The sequence below is a fragment of the Phocoena sinus genome, chromosome 17, assembly GCF_008692025.1.
Source record: "Phocoena sinus isolate mPhoSin1 chromosome 17, mPhoSin1.pri, whole genome shotgun sequence".
In the NCBI taxonomy this organism is placed as follows: Eukaryota; Metazoa; Chordata; class Mammalia; order Artiodactyla; family Phocoenidae; genus Phocoena; species Phocoena sinus.
The window spans coordinates 46,419,402-46,436,849 of record NC_045779.1 but is presented as its reverse complement, the minus strand read 5'-3'; the positions used below and the strand labels follow the sequence as shown (position 1 = coordinate 46,436,849).

The window sequence follows — 17,448 nt, the reverse complement described above, 5'->3', positions numbered from 1 at the left end:
ATAACTAGGATAGATTTGCCAAGTATAATTAAAGAGGTGAAATGGTAAAACATTTACAACATCAGTGAGTATTACACAAATTTAATAACAGAAAAATGGATTCACTGTGATATATAAGAATATATAGTCCCAAGATTTTTCACTTCTAAAAATCATATTTAAGTAATACACCGAGTATTTTCATAAGATTTCTCATTAAAATTTAAATTATAATTTAGAACAGCACAAAAGTTTAGGGAAAATGTTATTTTGTTTTGGTAGTTTCCTTCAAGACATCTCAATTTCCTTATTATCTAAAATTTGAAGATCAGAAAGAACAAGATAAGTTTTAAATTATGCCAATCCCTAGAGATGAGAGAGTTTTCTTTTGAAGGAACCTGGATATCTCATTTCTACCGAAAGGTAAGCAGAGACAACTGTCCTCCCCTTCATGATGAACAATTTTGCACAGCACAGTTTTACCTTTAAGTCAGGAATGTTGAACTTTGAAGTAACTGCAAGATTGTTGTTCTTCGTAGTTGCCGCATGCAATTTCTCCCATGTTTGCTGACATGTTTTCTCCCCAGGAGCTGATATAAGCCAGAACTCAGTCATGTTGGTTACCAGATATTTCTTCCAAAATCAAGAGAGACTCTGAAATGTAAAACAAAACAAACTAAAAGTACATTCAATATCACTTGTTTCTAAATTATTTCAGAGTGATAAGCATAGCCTGTTGCAAAACTATCAATAATTCAACACTGGCATACAATCCTAAGCAAAGTCAAATCTACTTACCTGGATGTAAATCATATAAATGGTAAATGGTGATTTATTTATGATACTAGGAAAAAGAGATGATAAAGACCTAATACATGAAGTACATAATTTTTTTAAATTACAAAACATCCTAAAATGGGAATTAGTCAAGAAGTGAGACTACCCAAAATATCAGCCACCAACAGTTTCATTCCACAAAAGAAGGTGGGAGAGTCACAAATTTATAGGTTTATCTTAAATTTTTAAAACATAAAACCAAAATAGGAAGTAAAAAAAACATGCATAACTCTTACCTTTGAAAAAGAATTGAATCAATGCATTTGAACAGTAGCCACCAAATAAATTTGCCACATCTGGCTTAGCAAATCCTACAAGGTCAGCCAAATTGGTGGTTAATTTTCATCCATATTCAATCTAAGGGAATCTCCTCAATCTCTAGCGTATACTTAGTGGCCATCAAACGCTTACAAATTTGCAAAAAAAAAAAAAAAACTTGACAATCAACCTTGTAAATCAGTCTCTTATTTAAAATATGACTTGGGGCAGGGAGGGATGCATAATACAACATGATTGGATCTGAATTAAGAGGCTGTGGATCTCCCTTTCCAGAGTTCCATTAAGACAAAACCAACCCTCTTCCACAATCTTTCTCCCTCTCCCCTTTTCCCTCTCTCCCGGACACACAAACACACACACACACACACACACACGCACACACATACACATGCACACACATGCACACACGCACACAGAGAAAAAGAAAGTCCAAAACCAAATCTACTCAGAATCTAAGTAGGTAAAAAACACAAACACAGAAGAACTCATAATATAATAGTGTCATTATTTCTACTTTAATATGCTTTCATTAGAACCACCATAAACTTTCTACTACCACTGCTTGTTTAACCTTTCCTGAAATTTGGAGTCTTAGGCAGAAAATAACGATCTTACAAAGTTGTCCTGATAATCAATCAAATAATGAATATGAAAGAACTTTGTAAATTTAAATTTCCTTTAAAATGTAAAATATCATAGTTAATCGCAATGGACTTTCATAATTTCAAAAGACAACTGAAATTAAAGTAATCCTACCGGGCTTCCCTGGTGGCGCAGTGGTTAAGAATCCGCCTGCCAATGCAGAAGACACGGGTTCGAGCACTGGTCCGGGAATATCTAACATGCCGTGGAGCAATTAAACCCGTGGGCCACAACTACTGGGCCTGCACTCTAGAGCCCGCAAGCCACAGCTACTGAGCCCACGTGCCACAATTACTGAAGCCCGTACTCCTAGAGCCCACGCTCCGCAACAAGAGAAGCCACTGCAATGAGAAGCCTGTGCACCACAACGAAGAACAGCCCCCGCTGGCCAAGACAAGAGAAAAGCCCGTGCGTAGCATTGAAGACCCAACGCGCGTAGCACTGAAGACCCAATGCAGCCAAATAAATAAATAAATTTCTTAAAAAATGTTTAAAAATAAATAAAGTAATCCTACCAGGTCATTACACAATTGAAGGTGACCTGAACATATATGCCATTCAATATTCTTATTTTTTTCTAACTTCCATTTCAAGAGCATCTACCACATACTAGGTACTGCTCTAAACGTTTTATACATTATTATTTCAATTAATCTTCCTAACACCTCTACGAGATACATATCATCCTCCCCACTTGTAGATTTTTTAAAATAAATTTGTTTATTTATTTATTTTTGGCTGCATTGGGTCTTCATCGCTGCACACGGGCTTTCTCTAGTTGCAGCGAGCAGGCTTCTCGTTGCAGTGGCTTCTCGTTGCAGAGCACGAGCTCTAGGCGCGTGGGCTTCAGTAGCTGTAACACACGGTCTCAGTAGCTGTGGTGCACGGGCTTCGTTGCTCCGCGGCATATGGGATCTTCCCGGACCAGGGCTCGAACCCCTGTCCCCTGTATTGGCAGGCGGATTCTTAACCACTGCACCACCAGGGAAGTCCCCCGCTTACAGATTTAAAAACCTACTCAGAAAGGTTAAACTGGTGAAAATAAAGATGGTGGTATTAAATGAATCTCAAGAATTGTACTCTAAGATGATTTTTTCCAACATTCCTAAAAAGGCTGCACTAAGAGCTGCACTCTCTCAAATGGCCAACAAACTAAACACAGATTAATAGTGATGGTAAGCCCAGACAAAGCACTCAGCCTGGCCAGAAAAACAGTATCTGATGACCTGCAGATCACCTCCTCTCCCCGCAAAATGGCAGGTGACAGAATCAATTGTTAATGTCTTCCTCATGATACTGTTAAATTATCTAAACTGCAGCTTCTTCAAAGACTGTAACCATATGAGCTATTACAGTAGATGTCACTGCCATACCACTTAAGAGTTCTAGAAAATCTTTTTCAGCCAGCAGGTTTCCAAAGGATTTCAAGAAATATAGAAAGAGGACCATATTTCCTCATTTATAAATACCTGCCTGACTCTACAGAGCTTTCATCAGGATCAAATGAAATAATGTCATGGTAATTCTAAACAAAACTAGAGTCCCATCCTGCCTCTAAAGGCTGCTCCCAGTGTCCCACGTAGGAAATATCTTGTTTACTTACTACCTTGTAAATGCCACTATTATGCATTTATCACACTATTCTGCCTCATTTTTTTCACAACATCTTTTCCTCCCCACCTGACTGGGAAACCCTGAAGGGCCAGAATCATACCTTCTTTTCTGATGCTCTAAAAACCCAGCATATACAATTCCTGCCAACAGCAGGGATTTTATGAATAAATAAGAGACTTTATGAGTAAGTCCTTGCTCGTTTTATGAATAAATGAAATATAATTATAACAATGACTCTGAACCAATCAAAAAGTCTGATCAGAGAAAAAAAATAAGGGCCAAGAAAAATATTTAAATGTTTTTTAAAGCTTTTTTTTTTTAAATTTAGTCTTTCAGAAAACAAATCCTAACCTTAGAGTAGTATATAAATTAAAAATCAGTAAAGCTGCAGATTACTAAGCCTTTGTCTTTCATTATTTTACAGGTGAATATAGAAATATAAAAGAGAGGGATTGAGAAAGAACCTGTTGGTACTTTAGGCAAAGCCATGGCCTCAATTCTTCTATCCTCTGGTCAAAGCAAACTATATAAGAGGAGTCTGATGCGAAAGACAAGCGACTTAAGTATCTAAGGATAAATGTCTAAGAACTGCCTATGAGAAGAGCATCAGTAAGACTTCTGCAAAATCCCTGTTTTTTGGTCCACTGTTATCCTGTCACTTAAACAAGTCACATAAAAAATTTCTTTTTGAAACTGCAGTACAATTTACGCTCAGTTCCAAAAAATCCCTATCTTTGCAGATGAACGTATTTGTCGGGGGGAGGTCAAAAAGTGAAATCCCTGTTGCTAAACACATTTCCCCTTCTGAGCCACACAGACAGTCAAGACTGGTGTCCACTGGTTATCATCTCACCCAAGGTCTGGACACCTCCACTTCCGCTGACTGCTTCAACTGACTTGTTTTTATGCCTAATTATTTCCCTTTGTTTCATCTTGTATATTGGAAGTCAGGCATAAATATAGGCAAATCATATGTTAAGCAAAAGAGAAAATGATTTAAAAGGCATTCCTCAAGACTCAGATCAAGGTTTAAGTCCCTCTGTTATATGTGTGTACACAGTTGCTCTCTTGATGATCTTATTTATACTCAAGGCAATTCCAGTCTAGATGCTGAACACTATCCTAAGTTGTATCTCCATCCTAGGCTACTGTGCTGCATCTAGAGCTGTACCCAACAAGTCTCCACAGCTGACTACAAGACATCTCCATCTGGATGTCTCCAAAAAAACCCAACATTTCTAGTCAAACTCCTAATGGCTTCCCCAAAACCTGGTCCTACTCCAGTGTTCCCTGTGTTAGCACAGTTAGTACCCCTGCAACATTAGACAACTATCAATAGAACTGTCAAATGTCATCAAGATAGCAGCCAACACTTATTGTGCACTTCCTACCTACCAGCACCAGTCAAAACACTTTACAAGGATTAACTCATTTGGTATATCTCATGGATAGTGGTTACAAATGAAGAAACCAAGGCACAGAAAATGCCTCATACATTATATGAAATATATAGTACAATATGTATCATGTCATATATCATATAAGTGCATATATTACATGCTAAGGATGAATGTATTATATGCTCTCACAGCACCTTTTAAGTATTTCCCTGAGCAACACTTTTTATTGATGTCTTTCTACCAAATAAACTGTGCATTAGGGTAGGTGGAAACCATGATAGCTTTTGCTCACAGCCGTACCCTCAGTACCTGGTACAGAGGCTGGTATGTAGAACCTCAAGAAGTATTTGTTGGGCTTCCCTGGTGGCGCAGTGGTTGAGAGTCCACCTGCCGATGCAGGGGACACGGGTTTGTGCCCCGGTCCAGGAAGATCCCACGTGCCAAGAAGCAGCTGGGCCCGTGGGCCATGGCTGCTGAGCCTGCACGTCCGGAGCCTGAGCTCCGCAATGGGAGAGGCCACGGCAGTGAGAGGCCCACGTACCGCAAAAAAAAAAAAAAAAAAAAAAAAAAGTATTTGTTGAATATTCTTGAATGAATAAGTAACTGTGAAGATTAAGTAAGATAATAAAGTTAAAATACCTGGCTTATAATTGGTTCGCTCCCTTCACTTCCTCCATATTTTTTAAAGTCAATTTCATTGAAATATAATTTATATACAATAAAATGCACCCATTACAAGAGTACAGTTTGATGAGTTTTTGACAAACATACACACCTGTTTAACCACCACCAAAATCAAGATTAAGAACATTTCTGTCTTCCCAAAGCCTTCCCTCACACCAAGGCCCAGTCAATCCCTACCCTACTGCTGGCCCTGGGCAGGTGCCAATCTGCTTTCTGTCACACTATAGATTCATTTAGCCCGATGTAGAATTTCATTGTAAATGGAAGTGCACACTGCGTACTCTTTTGTATCTGGCTTCTTTTGCTCAGCATGTCTGTGATATTTGTCTATGGCCTGTGTATCAGTAGCAGTTCATTCTGTTTTATAGCTTAGTGTTCCATGACATGAATGTACAATGGTTGCTTACCCATTCACCTGCTGATAGACATTTGGACGATAACTGGTTTGGGGCCATTAACAACAAAGGTGCTATGAATATTCCTCTACAAAGCTTTTGTGAAAGTACCATTCATTTCTCTTGGATAACCATCTAGAAGTGGAATTTCTGAGTTGAATGATTAGCATATATTTAACTTTATAAGAAGCCACCAAACTGTTTTCCAAAGTAGATGTAATATTTTATATTCTCACTAGCAAGATACACAGTTCCAGTTGTTTCACATGCCCACCAACACTTAGTGCTGTCAGCCTTTTTATTTTCAGCCATTCCAGGGGGTTGCAGGAGTATCTCACATTTCCACAATGACTACAAAGTTCAGGATCTTTTCATGTTCTTATCAACCATTTGTATATCTTCTTTTGTGAAGTTTCTATTCAAATTTTTTGTGAAATTTCTATTCAAATATTGTGCTTAATTTTTTAAAAAGCTGCATTCTTACTGAGTTGTAGGAATTTTTTGTGTGATCCTGATACAATTTGAGAGGTGTGTGTGTGTGTGTGTGTGTGTGTGTGTGTGTGTGTGTGTATTTCTTATGTACTTTCTCATGTCTTGCCCTTTCTTAATGGTGCTTTTGAGTAGAAGTTTTCAATTCTGATGTCCAGTTTACTGACTTTTTCTTTTATAATATATGAGTTCTGACATAAGAAAAATCTGCCTACCCCAGAGTCACAAGGATTTATCCTGTTTGGAGTTCAGAGAGATTCTTCAATCTGTGTTTATGGTTTTCAACATTCACCCATTATTTTCTTCAAATTTCTTTCCTGCTTCTCTTTCCCTTATTTTGAGACAAAAATGGCATGTATATTTAACCACCTGATATTGTCCCACAGGTCACTGAGCTTGCATTCACTTTTTTAAATTGTTTTCCTCTCTGGGCTTCAGTTTGGATACTTTCCTGCTACCTCTTCTAGCTGGCTGACTTTTTCTTTAAAGTAATCTATTTGTCTCATGAAGTGAATTTTTTGCTTTAGATGTATTTTTTACCTTTATAAGTTCCATCTTTTAAAACTTCTCTTTCCTCATTATGTTCATGTTTTCTGTTAAATCACTGAGCATATTTACAATTCACAACATTAAACTGTTGATCACTGGATTTTGTTTTCTTCCTTTTAAGAATGTTGTGCTTTGTTCTGGCAGTTACCTTACTTGAGCTTTAGCATGCTTCATTTCAAGGCTTGTTTTTATACTTTGTCAGGCTAAGTCTAAAGCTTTACTCTAGGGCTAATGTAGCCTTTTTACTAAGATCTGACCATCTGGGGATTCCATGGGATGCCCCAGGGATTCAATAAGGTATTCATACGCCTTCCGGCCCCATGAGCTCTGGCAACTGTCTAAAGTTCTCTAGTCATTCTTTGCCGGGCCTCCTACAGAGAGAGACTCCTTTACAGATGGTGGGTTTTCTGTCTAGCTCCCTCCTGTCAGCCTATCCAACCCGCGAATTCTAGCCAGATAAGCCTTCCCCAACTCCAAGCCTCCTCAACTCAGCAAGACCAACATGCTCTGCTTGGTCTCCTCTAAACCATGGTCCAGAGAGTGACTCCAGGCAGAAAGCCAGAGGGATTATAGAGCTCACTTCACTTGTTTCCTGTCTCTTGGTTCCTGTATTACCTCTGTTGTCCAATAACTGGAAGCAGTTTTTTCATATATTTTATCCAACTTTCTAGTTGTTTATGGTGGGAAAGCAAGTATGGTACCAGTTATTCCACAGTGGCCAGAAGCTGAAGTCTGCTCTTGTTTTGCTGTATGTATTGTTCCTGAGTTTTTGGTTTTGCTAGGGATTCGACCACAACCTCCCAGTCCCTCAGCCCCATGCTTTAACATTTAATAGAAAACAGGATTAACAACAATGAACATGAGAAATATAACAAGTCTAGGCTGAAAGACTGTAATAATACTATTTGTGGGAAGAATGGAGCACTGCTTTGGCAGTAAAGTGGAGAAATGTTCATTTCCATTTAAAGAAAAGGACAGATGTAGCTTGAATAAATGTCCCACACATATGTGTCATTAATTTTGCAAATGTATAGCATGCTCTAATGATTGATAAAATATAAATTCATTAAAAAGCATTAATAAAGATATAATAACTTGCCATCATTAATATTTCCTCAATCTAAAATAATTATATATCACAGGATAACCCAAAAAAGTTCTGTAACTTTTTTAAAAAGGGACAATTTCTAGAAGGCAGTTTGTCAATGTTAATCAAAAGCCATAAAAACGTTGACACAGCTTTAAGAAAGACGACTATATATAGGTATAAACATTAAAGTGTTAAAAAAAAACATTAAAGATTATCTCTTGGGAGTGGATTATGAATGTTCATTTTCATTCTTTCTGCGTATTCCTGTTTCCTAATTTTTTATTAATGAATTACTACATGTAAATGCCAGAAAAACCCCACACACTTCATTAAAAAAAAAAAAGTGGGACAATATCCTCACACTTGAAAACACTGAAAAGTTTAGAGACCGTTAAATGGCATGGCAACAAAGAACCCTGGATATAAATACAAAAGATAAAGGCAAAGCTGGTTAGTAGTAGCTGTGTCTGAAGTATGAGATCAAGGTTGGTAAACAGCCTTTTTATCTCACTGGGAATTTCAGTCAGAAAGAACCTAAATGCCAACTTCAGGAAGCATAGTGTAACGGCCACAGCACTGAACTGAGAATATGAAGACTTGGAATCTAATCCCAATTCTGTATATCACTGTCTGCGTAAATTTCATTTGTAAAATGAGAGGACTGGATTACCCTATCCAGGATCCTTTTTTGCTCCTATATTCCATGAATCTATACTGGCTAAGACCCAGGATTCTTTTTTTTTTTTTTCTATTTTCTTGTTAAGTCCCTCAAGTAAATCAGATGATTGGACAGGTTTCAGAACCACTATAGTAAAACAGGAATTTCCATGATTATATAGTGAGTTACATAGTAAATGTTACAAGAAATGGCAAATATTCCTTAATAAGATGGCTAAACGTCATACCATCATTATCAAGAATCACGCAGTATTGTTAGTTCTATAATACAGGAAAAATTTTTGTTCTATGGAGTTCAGAAACCTTAAATACACGAACCCACGTTTTGCATGCTTTCTATGGCAGCTTACAAACTTAAAAAGTGAAAAGCAATATGATATATGAAATCAAGTACAGAACAATACGAAATCTGGGTAAACTACTGCTTTGCTCAAGAAATACACAATTTTATTTCATTTATGAAGGACAGAACATAGAGGATTTTAATGCCCTTCGTACAAATAGGTGGTTTTGTGACCATAGTGTTAGAATCCGGATTCATTCCCAAAACTTCTTGAAAAACTTTTCCAGCACTAAAAACATTGCTCTAGGGCTTCCCTGGTGGCACAGTGGTTGGCAGTCCGCCTGCCGATGCAGGGGACACAGGTTCATGCCCCAGTCTGGGAAGATCCCACGTGCCGCGGAGCGGCTGGGCCCGTGAGCCTTGGCCGCTGAGCCTGCGCGGCTCCGCAACGGGAGAGGCCACAACAGTGAGAGGCCCGCGTACCGCAAAAACAAGCAAACAAAAAAACACATTGCTCTAGGTGATAGGAGGCTGAGTTACTTACAAAAACTTATGCCCCTAGTCCTGCTTCTGCTCAGAAATAAAATTCAAATCTCCCATTCTTCACAGTCATCACTACTAATGTCCTTTGTCTGAGTTTTTCTGCCTTATCTTCACAATGTTCTGACCTTCCTTTATCCATCTTTACTTCAGGCCTGCCTGTAGTCTCTTTCTTACTTGCCTCTGCTCAACAGTCCATTTTGCAGAAAGCAACCTCTTTCCTATTTCAACCAACTCAAAATTCTCTTAACAAAAAGATTTCCGCAACCAAGTCCAAACATGCACCAAATCCATTCATATAATCCCAAACTATTTCTCCCTCAACCCGCATGTCCACTGAAATCCATGTAATAGACTGCATTAAAGCAGACATCTTACGTTTTTTTCCGCCCAAATATCTGTTTGACTGTAACTGCTTTCAAGTTAGGGTCATATCATTCATCAAATGTTTTAGGTGCTTAAATTCCCAGAACTGTGGTAAGAAGCAAAACAAAATGCACTCCCTGTCTTGAAGGAGCTTATACTTGTGTGTGTGGGTGTGTATGTGTGTGTAGGTCTCTACAAGTAGGTAGGTCTGTGTGTGCAGGGAAAGGTAGGAGGAAAACAATGCAGATGACAAGATAAAAAAAAAAAATCAAGGCGGAATACACTGGAGGCAGAAGAGAAACACTAGTCAAATTTTTAAAACACTTCTATCTTGTCTGACTGCAATAAGTATTTTTTTTGTTTTTAAAGCAGTAACAACTCTTTTTCAAAATGGAAGGAAGGAAAAGAGAGAAGAAAGGAAATCCTGGGTCCAAATCTCTGAGACTGTTTGTTTCATTACTGTATCACCCACTTAAGAGAATTTAAAGGCGGTGGATTATTTTCCTACAGCATGGATTTGAATGTAAAATAAAAAGAGTAAAGTAGTAACTATCACAACAACACAAAAGGTGGGGATAATAAACCCAAACAGCTACTAGCATTTCTTTTGTAAATGAAGGTATCAGCCTGACCCAGGATAGGGGCAACCACAGAAAACAGTACAGCACCCCTATAAGTGCTCCAATACTTAAGTCCTTTTAATGCTTTCAAGGAACCAATATTTTAGTCTCTGAAATGCAACCACCTTTCACAGTAAATTAAATTTCTCAATAAAGGCTGAACGTGGTCTAAATGCAAAACAACTTCCTTTTTCAGTCCTTGAAAATACCAAGTCGTTTACTAAAGTGACTTATTTCAACAGGCACAAGAAGGCATACCTCAGATATCAGTGAAATATCACATAGCCTTCCAACTGTGACACATCAACTTTTAACAGAATTGATCAGTGCAAAACATTTACCACAATCCATTCATCTTAAAAAGTTGCTACATCCTTCCCCTAGAAATTTTTAACACTATACAAATAAAGAGTAAGAATAACTGTTTCCTCTCTGAATGTTAAAATTCTAGCCTTCAAAACAGAAGCACCTTAACTGGGATTGTGGGAGGGACTTGCTCACAATAAAACTTGTTTTAAAAGTTCCCAACAACAATGGGGGATTTTACCTTCCAAGAGACTTTGTCATTCATGCAGAAGGAAATTTTTAAATTATCAGGATACACACCTTCTTTAAAAAAATCTTAACTTTTGTGTTGTTTTGTTTTCAACTGAAACAGTACCTATAAATGCTCTATAATCCTTTTAAGAATTACCTGAATTTCATGCCATAAATATACTGAAATATGAAAGACAATTTAATCTTTAATGTATTTTATAACCAACTGCCATCTTTTTATTTTACAGTTGGCTAGAAATAAATGTGTAAGAACCAAGCCTTACTTAGGCATAGATGCTGATCATAAAACCTAAAACCAGCTAGAAAGGTAACAACTCATAACACAATGTTAAAAATCTCTTGCAATTTCTGCTAAAGCAAGCTGAATCGATAGGCAAGGAGGGCACTGTACCCCCATTACTAAAGGAACCATGAGAACCTTCTGAGGGCCCAGAGACTTTCTCTCTGCCACAGGCAACTCAACACTGACCCAGGGAGCAAACAATTCCTTCCATGCCAGGCAACTCCCTGATTCTACACTCATGGTTCCCAAAACGTTACTTCCCTTCTCTTTCAGGCTGTTATTTTATAACAGTGACTGGACCACAGCACCATGTTTTCCACTAGAAGGTGCTGATATCTCTAAGACAATGTATTCTAGCCTGAAATTCAACAAGCCAAAGATCTAAAACAAGCTTGTCGCCCCCAATTCATCACTCAGGTAAGCTTGAGATCCTGTTTCCTGGTAATGACAACCACTTATTGAATATGTGCTATGTGATTAGCACTTCAATATGCTAAGCAATTTTGTAGTTGATTCCTTCAAAGAAGATGGTATCACCAACCCCACTTGCAGATGAGAGAACAGTTAATGAAATTTCTTGCCCAAGGCCACAGAGCTAGTGACTCCATACATTTCACTTGCTAGTTTATTAAAACACTGCTCTTAACCTCTATATCCCCAACATCTAGTAGAGGGCCTGTCACTAACAAGTACTCAATATGTGTCCAATAAATAAAGGATGGCACCATATGGGGTGTTTCACAACCAAATGGTACCTCTCTCCACCAGGAGGAGTTTGGAAATGTCTGGGAGCATTTTAGGTTGTCCCAACGTGGGGGCCACTACCACCATGTAGCGGATGGGGACCAAACAAGGGACAGTCCTGTCCAAAATGCCAAAAGCACCCACTGAGAAACCCTGAACTATAGGCTGGTTCACAAAGAAAACCTTTCATAGTAAAGTCAATCCACATGCTAACCAGCTTAATTTATAAATAACTTGCTATTTATGGATAGTTTGCTTAAAATATCTTAAAAGATACATCAATCTCTTTCTATAAAACACCATTTTTGCATTTACCTGCATTTTATTTTCAAGTACAGAGCTAAGGCTCCATCTTCTATCCTATGATGTAACCAAAGCACATCTCCTCCACTGTCCACAGGGCTCCTCTTGGAACTCTATAAATGTATAGCAGATTTGCTACACATTTTTTGTGTAGGACAGGATTTTGCTTCATTATCAAGAATACAGTTTGAATTTTCTAGTTCCAAGGTTCACTCTTGTCAAAGGGAAATTTTAGACTGCCCTGCTTCACTGCCTGAGCTATCTTTCCAAGGCCACCATACTAATGGTTTCTACTATGTCTTCAAAACTTCAGTGAAATGTGAACCGAACATGAATTAGTTTATAACTAAAATGGTATAAAATTCCACATCCAAAGGGTGAAAAAGGTTTACTGCAGCACACAGATCAGAATATGTACAAGAATAAAATTTAACTAGGAGGTATTTGGTCAGAACTGCAGCAACGCCTAAGCAGGCTCAAGTGCAAAAGGAAGACTGACCGCTTGGGGACTGGAGCACAAGAAGATCCTTTGGCAAAGGTTTATTTTGGCATACCAGCTTTGCTCTTTAGCCAATGCAACTATGTCGCAAGCTGTGGAAATAATTACAGAATCAAAATTTTGAAGCCCAAACGTTTCTTTTTAGGTAGAGAAAACTAATGTAAATAAGGCTCTTAAGACTAATATGCCAAAAAATAAAAATGATCATTTCCTGCCCAGTTCTAAAAGCAGTATTACACTAACCACCTAGCTCTCAGCATTTACTTTAGTCAGATCCCGAGTACTGTTTCTTTAGATTTTATCTAGTCCCTGCAAGATACACCAAAAGAGTCTGAGACACAAACCCGAGGCTCCGTCTTCAGCACAATTTGAGACTTGCTTGTTGCCAAGGAACCGTGATTGACAAGCTGAGTACCTTCTGCCCACCTTGTTGCTCATTATCTCCTCCAGCTGAACTGTAAACTGAACCGCTTCACCCAAGCCAACAGAAAAGCCGTTTTTAAAGCACTGACCACCGCTGCCAAATCCCTTTGAAGCTGTCCTACTCAAAAAAGTTCACCAAAAGTGCTGAATCAAAGACTACAGTGCACTACGAAAAACTCACCCTTCTCTCTAGATGTGATTGTGGTTAAGTACTGTGCAGGTAATCAGCAATCAGAAGACGATGGAAGTTATGCTAGACTTAAACACATCACTTGATGTCCATTTCTAGGTCCAAGGGTCTAGATAGGTCCCTAACTATACAATGAATGGCATTTTCATCTACTTTCTCTCAAAGACCTGTGAGAACAAAATTAACATGAAAGGTAATTCCTGTGACTACTGTTCAATAAAAGATGTTCCGGAGTAGATGACAGTACCAAAGGATAAGTTTGGAAGGCCAAAACAGATCTTTGCAAAGGAGTCTCCCCTCAACCCCCAAAGGATCCAGTCTCCCCTGTGTACTTCAGGACTGCTTTGGGGGTAGCTATAACTACCCTCAGTGAAGAGTGCAAACAGAATCTAACCAAACTTTCCTTCCCCTTACTCCTCTGTTTCTCAGGTGATTCAATTTGCCCGTGTGATTCTCCCCTCAAGCTCCTTTTCAGGGGTTTCTTGCCTACCCTTCCCCCATTCTAATAAAAAATGGTTTGAGTTCTCTGGATTCTCGTTCTTTCCCCTGCCCACAAGGACCCTGCGTCCTCTCTGAGGGGCTCCTAGACCCTTTAAACTGCCACCCCCATAGCAAGCGCGTACACCCAGTGGAGGCTCTCGCGGTCGCTGTGACCTCACACACACCACCCCGGATCCTCATCTGGGCCACTCAGTCACCTTTCATCCCCCTGAATCAAGCGGACGAGCATTCACTGGGATCCTCACCCCAATCCAAGGAGAAATGTCCCAGACCGGAATTTTTATTTCTGCCTCTGCCACTGAGTACCCCCTGGGGCCCTTTCTCTTTTTCCCTCCTTCCTCTTCCTTAGAGACAGAACCTAGGCCCAAGGCGGCGACGAACCCGCGCCGAGAAACCAGACACAGCCGCCCAACCGGCTCCAACGCCTCAGCCTCGGCCCCCGCGCCCGCCCCCATCCCTCCCCGGCAGCGACCGCAGCGCAAGCTTCGGCCTGGCCGGGGCTCCCCGTCCGGTGTAGCCATCGCTCACTGACCCAGGGAAGTGTCAAACGAGGAAGTGGCAGCAGTAACAGGTACAGAGGTGTACAGCCTGGCAGACGTTAACGGCTCAGCGCTCCATCCCTACCCGACCTAATCTCCGGCCTCACAGCTTCCTCGACCCCAGAGCCCACGAAGCAAGTCACGTGCCAGCCGGAGCGGTCAGCTGACCGCGGCGCTCGCCGCTCCGCCTACGCGCGCGCCACTGCGCAGCCGCCGCGGCCGAGCCCTCGGAAGAGGGGCGGGGCGGGGCGGGGCGGGCCTGGGAGGCTCCCGGGGGATCCAAGGAAACCCGGGAGTCGCGGCTGGCGGCCGCTGTTCCGCGATTGGGCAGGGTTCCTGCTTCTCCCTGTGTCCGGCCCGAGTCTCGTGCGCCACTTGTGAATTTCACGGCCACCATCCCTAAGGTTATCCCACTTCTTCAGGTTTCTGCAGTTTGGAGTTTGTCTCCAGCCCCTACACAGGCTCCTCCACTCGGGGTTTTCTTCGGACAGCCCGGTTTTCTGAGTAATACCCTTAATAGTTCACTTCGGCCGCTGATTCACCTTTTCCTTCCAGTCCACTTCAGGTTAATTCCATAAATGTTCATGGAGCATTTACTGTGCGATAGTCACTGTGCGAATTTTCTTAGGATTATCTGCTGGCGTGAATCACTCCTTGCAGGAGAGAGCCTGTTATCTAGTTCAGGGGTATGTGAGGCGTGTAATAAACATCATAAATAGTTAGCACCACATTAGATAGTGGGAAACCAAGGAAGGTTACGCGGCAAAGGCATGGACAGGAGAAATCATGTCCTTTGGGGGAAAAAAAGGTAGCAAGCCGCTCTTTTGAGCCCTGCATATTTCATTGGCTGGGGAAGGTAGGTGGTATTATTCTAATTTAGAACATAGTTTTAGAAATGGTAAAGAACTTTGTGATTTTCTAATTCAGTACTTTTATATTTACCAATGGGGAAGGTGAAGAGCCAGAGGTCACAGAGCTGTTTAGCACAAGAGAATAGACATATCTGGTTTTAAATCCTGGCTCCACTGCTGACCAGCTGTGTGACCTCAGGCCTATAAACTTCAGCTTCTTCACCTGTAAAATGGTGGTAATAATACATCCCTTATAGGGATGTTGTGAAGATTAAATGACGTGTACATTTGGCATAGTGCCTGGCACATATGAAACACCCAATAAATGGTTGCCATTATTACTATATGTTATAGGACCCAGGTCTTCAGACCTATCTTATGCCTTTTCTGCTGTTGTGTCCCTGCAGAAATTCACCACAGAATTTCTTAGAGCCTTAGTAATACATTGGATAAAAAGTAACAACCAACCAATCTATCCCCAACCTAATGCTTTTCACCAGTTTTGGGTGATGTGCAGGCAATTCCAACGACCAGTTCTGTAACACAACTTTGGAAACTTGTCAGGAATTCCAAGGGCTTTATCTGGCATCACAAAAGGTGGGCCTAAAGGCAATGTTTTGTTAGATCTGTACTGTCCAATACAACTTTCTTCAGTGGTGGAAATGGTATTCTGTGCTGTCCAAATCGTATCCACTAGACTTACATGGCTCTTGAGCAGTTGATGTGTGGCTAGTGTGACTGAAGGACTGAATTTTAAAATTTATTTCACTTTAATTAATAAAAATTTAAATACCCAGAGGAGGCTAGTGACAACTGCTTTGGGCAGTGCAATATTAGGGTCTGCATTTAAAACCTTTTGGTTTCTTTATGTTTGCATATGGCCCTGAAGCAGAATTCTCATGTCCATTTCTTAATTTTTGAACTCGAGTACATCTACTTCTGATGTCCAGACACTTTCCAATGTTTTAAACACCATGTTATACTTGAGAGGCAGTATAATGTAGTGCTTGATAAATGTTAGCTCTAATTATCATTAGACCTAGCATATCTCATTTAAAAATCTAGGAAACATGTTTAGAATAAGCAGGGCAGGATTGCTTTCTAATGGCTTCTAATAGTAAGGGAACGTATTTTACAAAGAGTGCGAAGCTTGCTTTTTGATACAATGCATAGGAGCATCCTAGGTATCTAAGTATGTGTAACAGGGATGACACACCTTTTCCTCCATTTCCAAGTATCTAAATATTCCCCATCTGGAAGCACCTTCTAAGGCTTAAAGCACTGAAAGAATGCATAGAGAAGATTTTTTTTCCCTCATAATTTTGTCAAGGGAAAAAGACAAATGTTTTAATGAAACAAAGTGGGGAAAGTATTTGAAACTACTAGGACAATAGGAATCAAAATCATTTTTCACCCCCCTATAATATTAAAAATATCTTGAAAGTTGGTACTGATATTCCTCTTAGAAAAGGAAATGTCCTTGTTTAGGAAAATACTTTGATAAACTAGAGGGCTGGAAGATAAACTGAGAGCTTGGGTAAATGGAGACAAAGACACAAAAGACATAAGTAAGCTAGTTTCCAATAGAGATTGGAAAGGAACACAAATGGGGTGGGGGCGGTGTTGGAATGTGAGGAAGGCATAAGGTGTAGAGAGCAGAGAAAGAAGAAAGCAACACGATAAAGAACTTGAAAAAACACGACTGTTTAGAACCCCGTTTGAGATCCCTTCAATTGCTATGATGTAAATCCATTGCCATCTGCCCAGACGTTTAATGAACTCAAATGCTTTAATGAGCTTTTTTTTTGGTAGAAATTTATGGTATCCGGGTGACATTATATAAAGATCTCAGACAAATTAATCAGAACAATACTAAGACCCCAACATGCAAATGAACAAAAAGCCCAAAAAATTGAGAAAAAAAGAAATACCACTGGCTAAAACATATAGGGAAATGTACACTCTTACTAGTGCTCAAAAATATAAATAAGATAGCAAATATAAATATTTATCAAAGTAAGTAAATAATATATAAAATAGATATGAATAAGAACCTGTATTAGCAAAGATAGAAATATGTACATAATAGCCAGTGCTGGTGATGGTGTGATA

The 17,448-nt window shown here is 39.7% G+C and overlaps 1 protein-coding gene across 3 annotated transcripts in view; it reads right to left on the bottom strand.

Annotated features, from left to right (window-relative positions):
* The window catches only part of ATP6V1C1 (ATPase H+ transporting V1 subunit C1), a 38,510-nt gene extending 23,847 nt beyond the window's left edge, over positions 1 to 14,663 (bottom strand). Inside the window, exons 1-4 of one of the 3 annotated variants that reach the window (XM_032610232.1) lie at positions 14,479 to 14,637; positions 12,346 to 12,446; positions 1,053 to 1,127; positions 463 to 633 (exon numbers count right to left, since the gene is read on the bottom strand). In XM_032610232.1, the coding sequence (XP_032466123.1) occupies positions 463 to 594 (132 nt within the window). In that variant the 5' untranslated portion in view covers positions 595 to 633; positions 1,053 to 1,127; positions 12,346 to 12,446; positions 14,479 to 14,637. Of the gene's footprint in view, positions 1 to 462; positions 634 to 1,052; positions 1,128 to 12,345; positions 12,447 to 14,478 lie in introns of all 3 variants that reach the window. The other 2 variants (XM_032610231.1, XM_032610230.1) reach the window with 2 other exon arrangements.
* Positions 14,664 to 17,448: the final 2,785 nt, after the last annotated feature.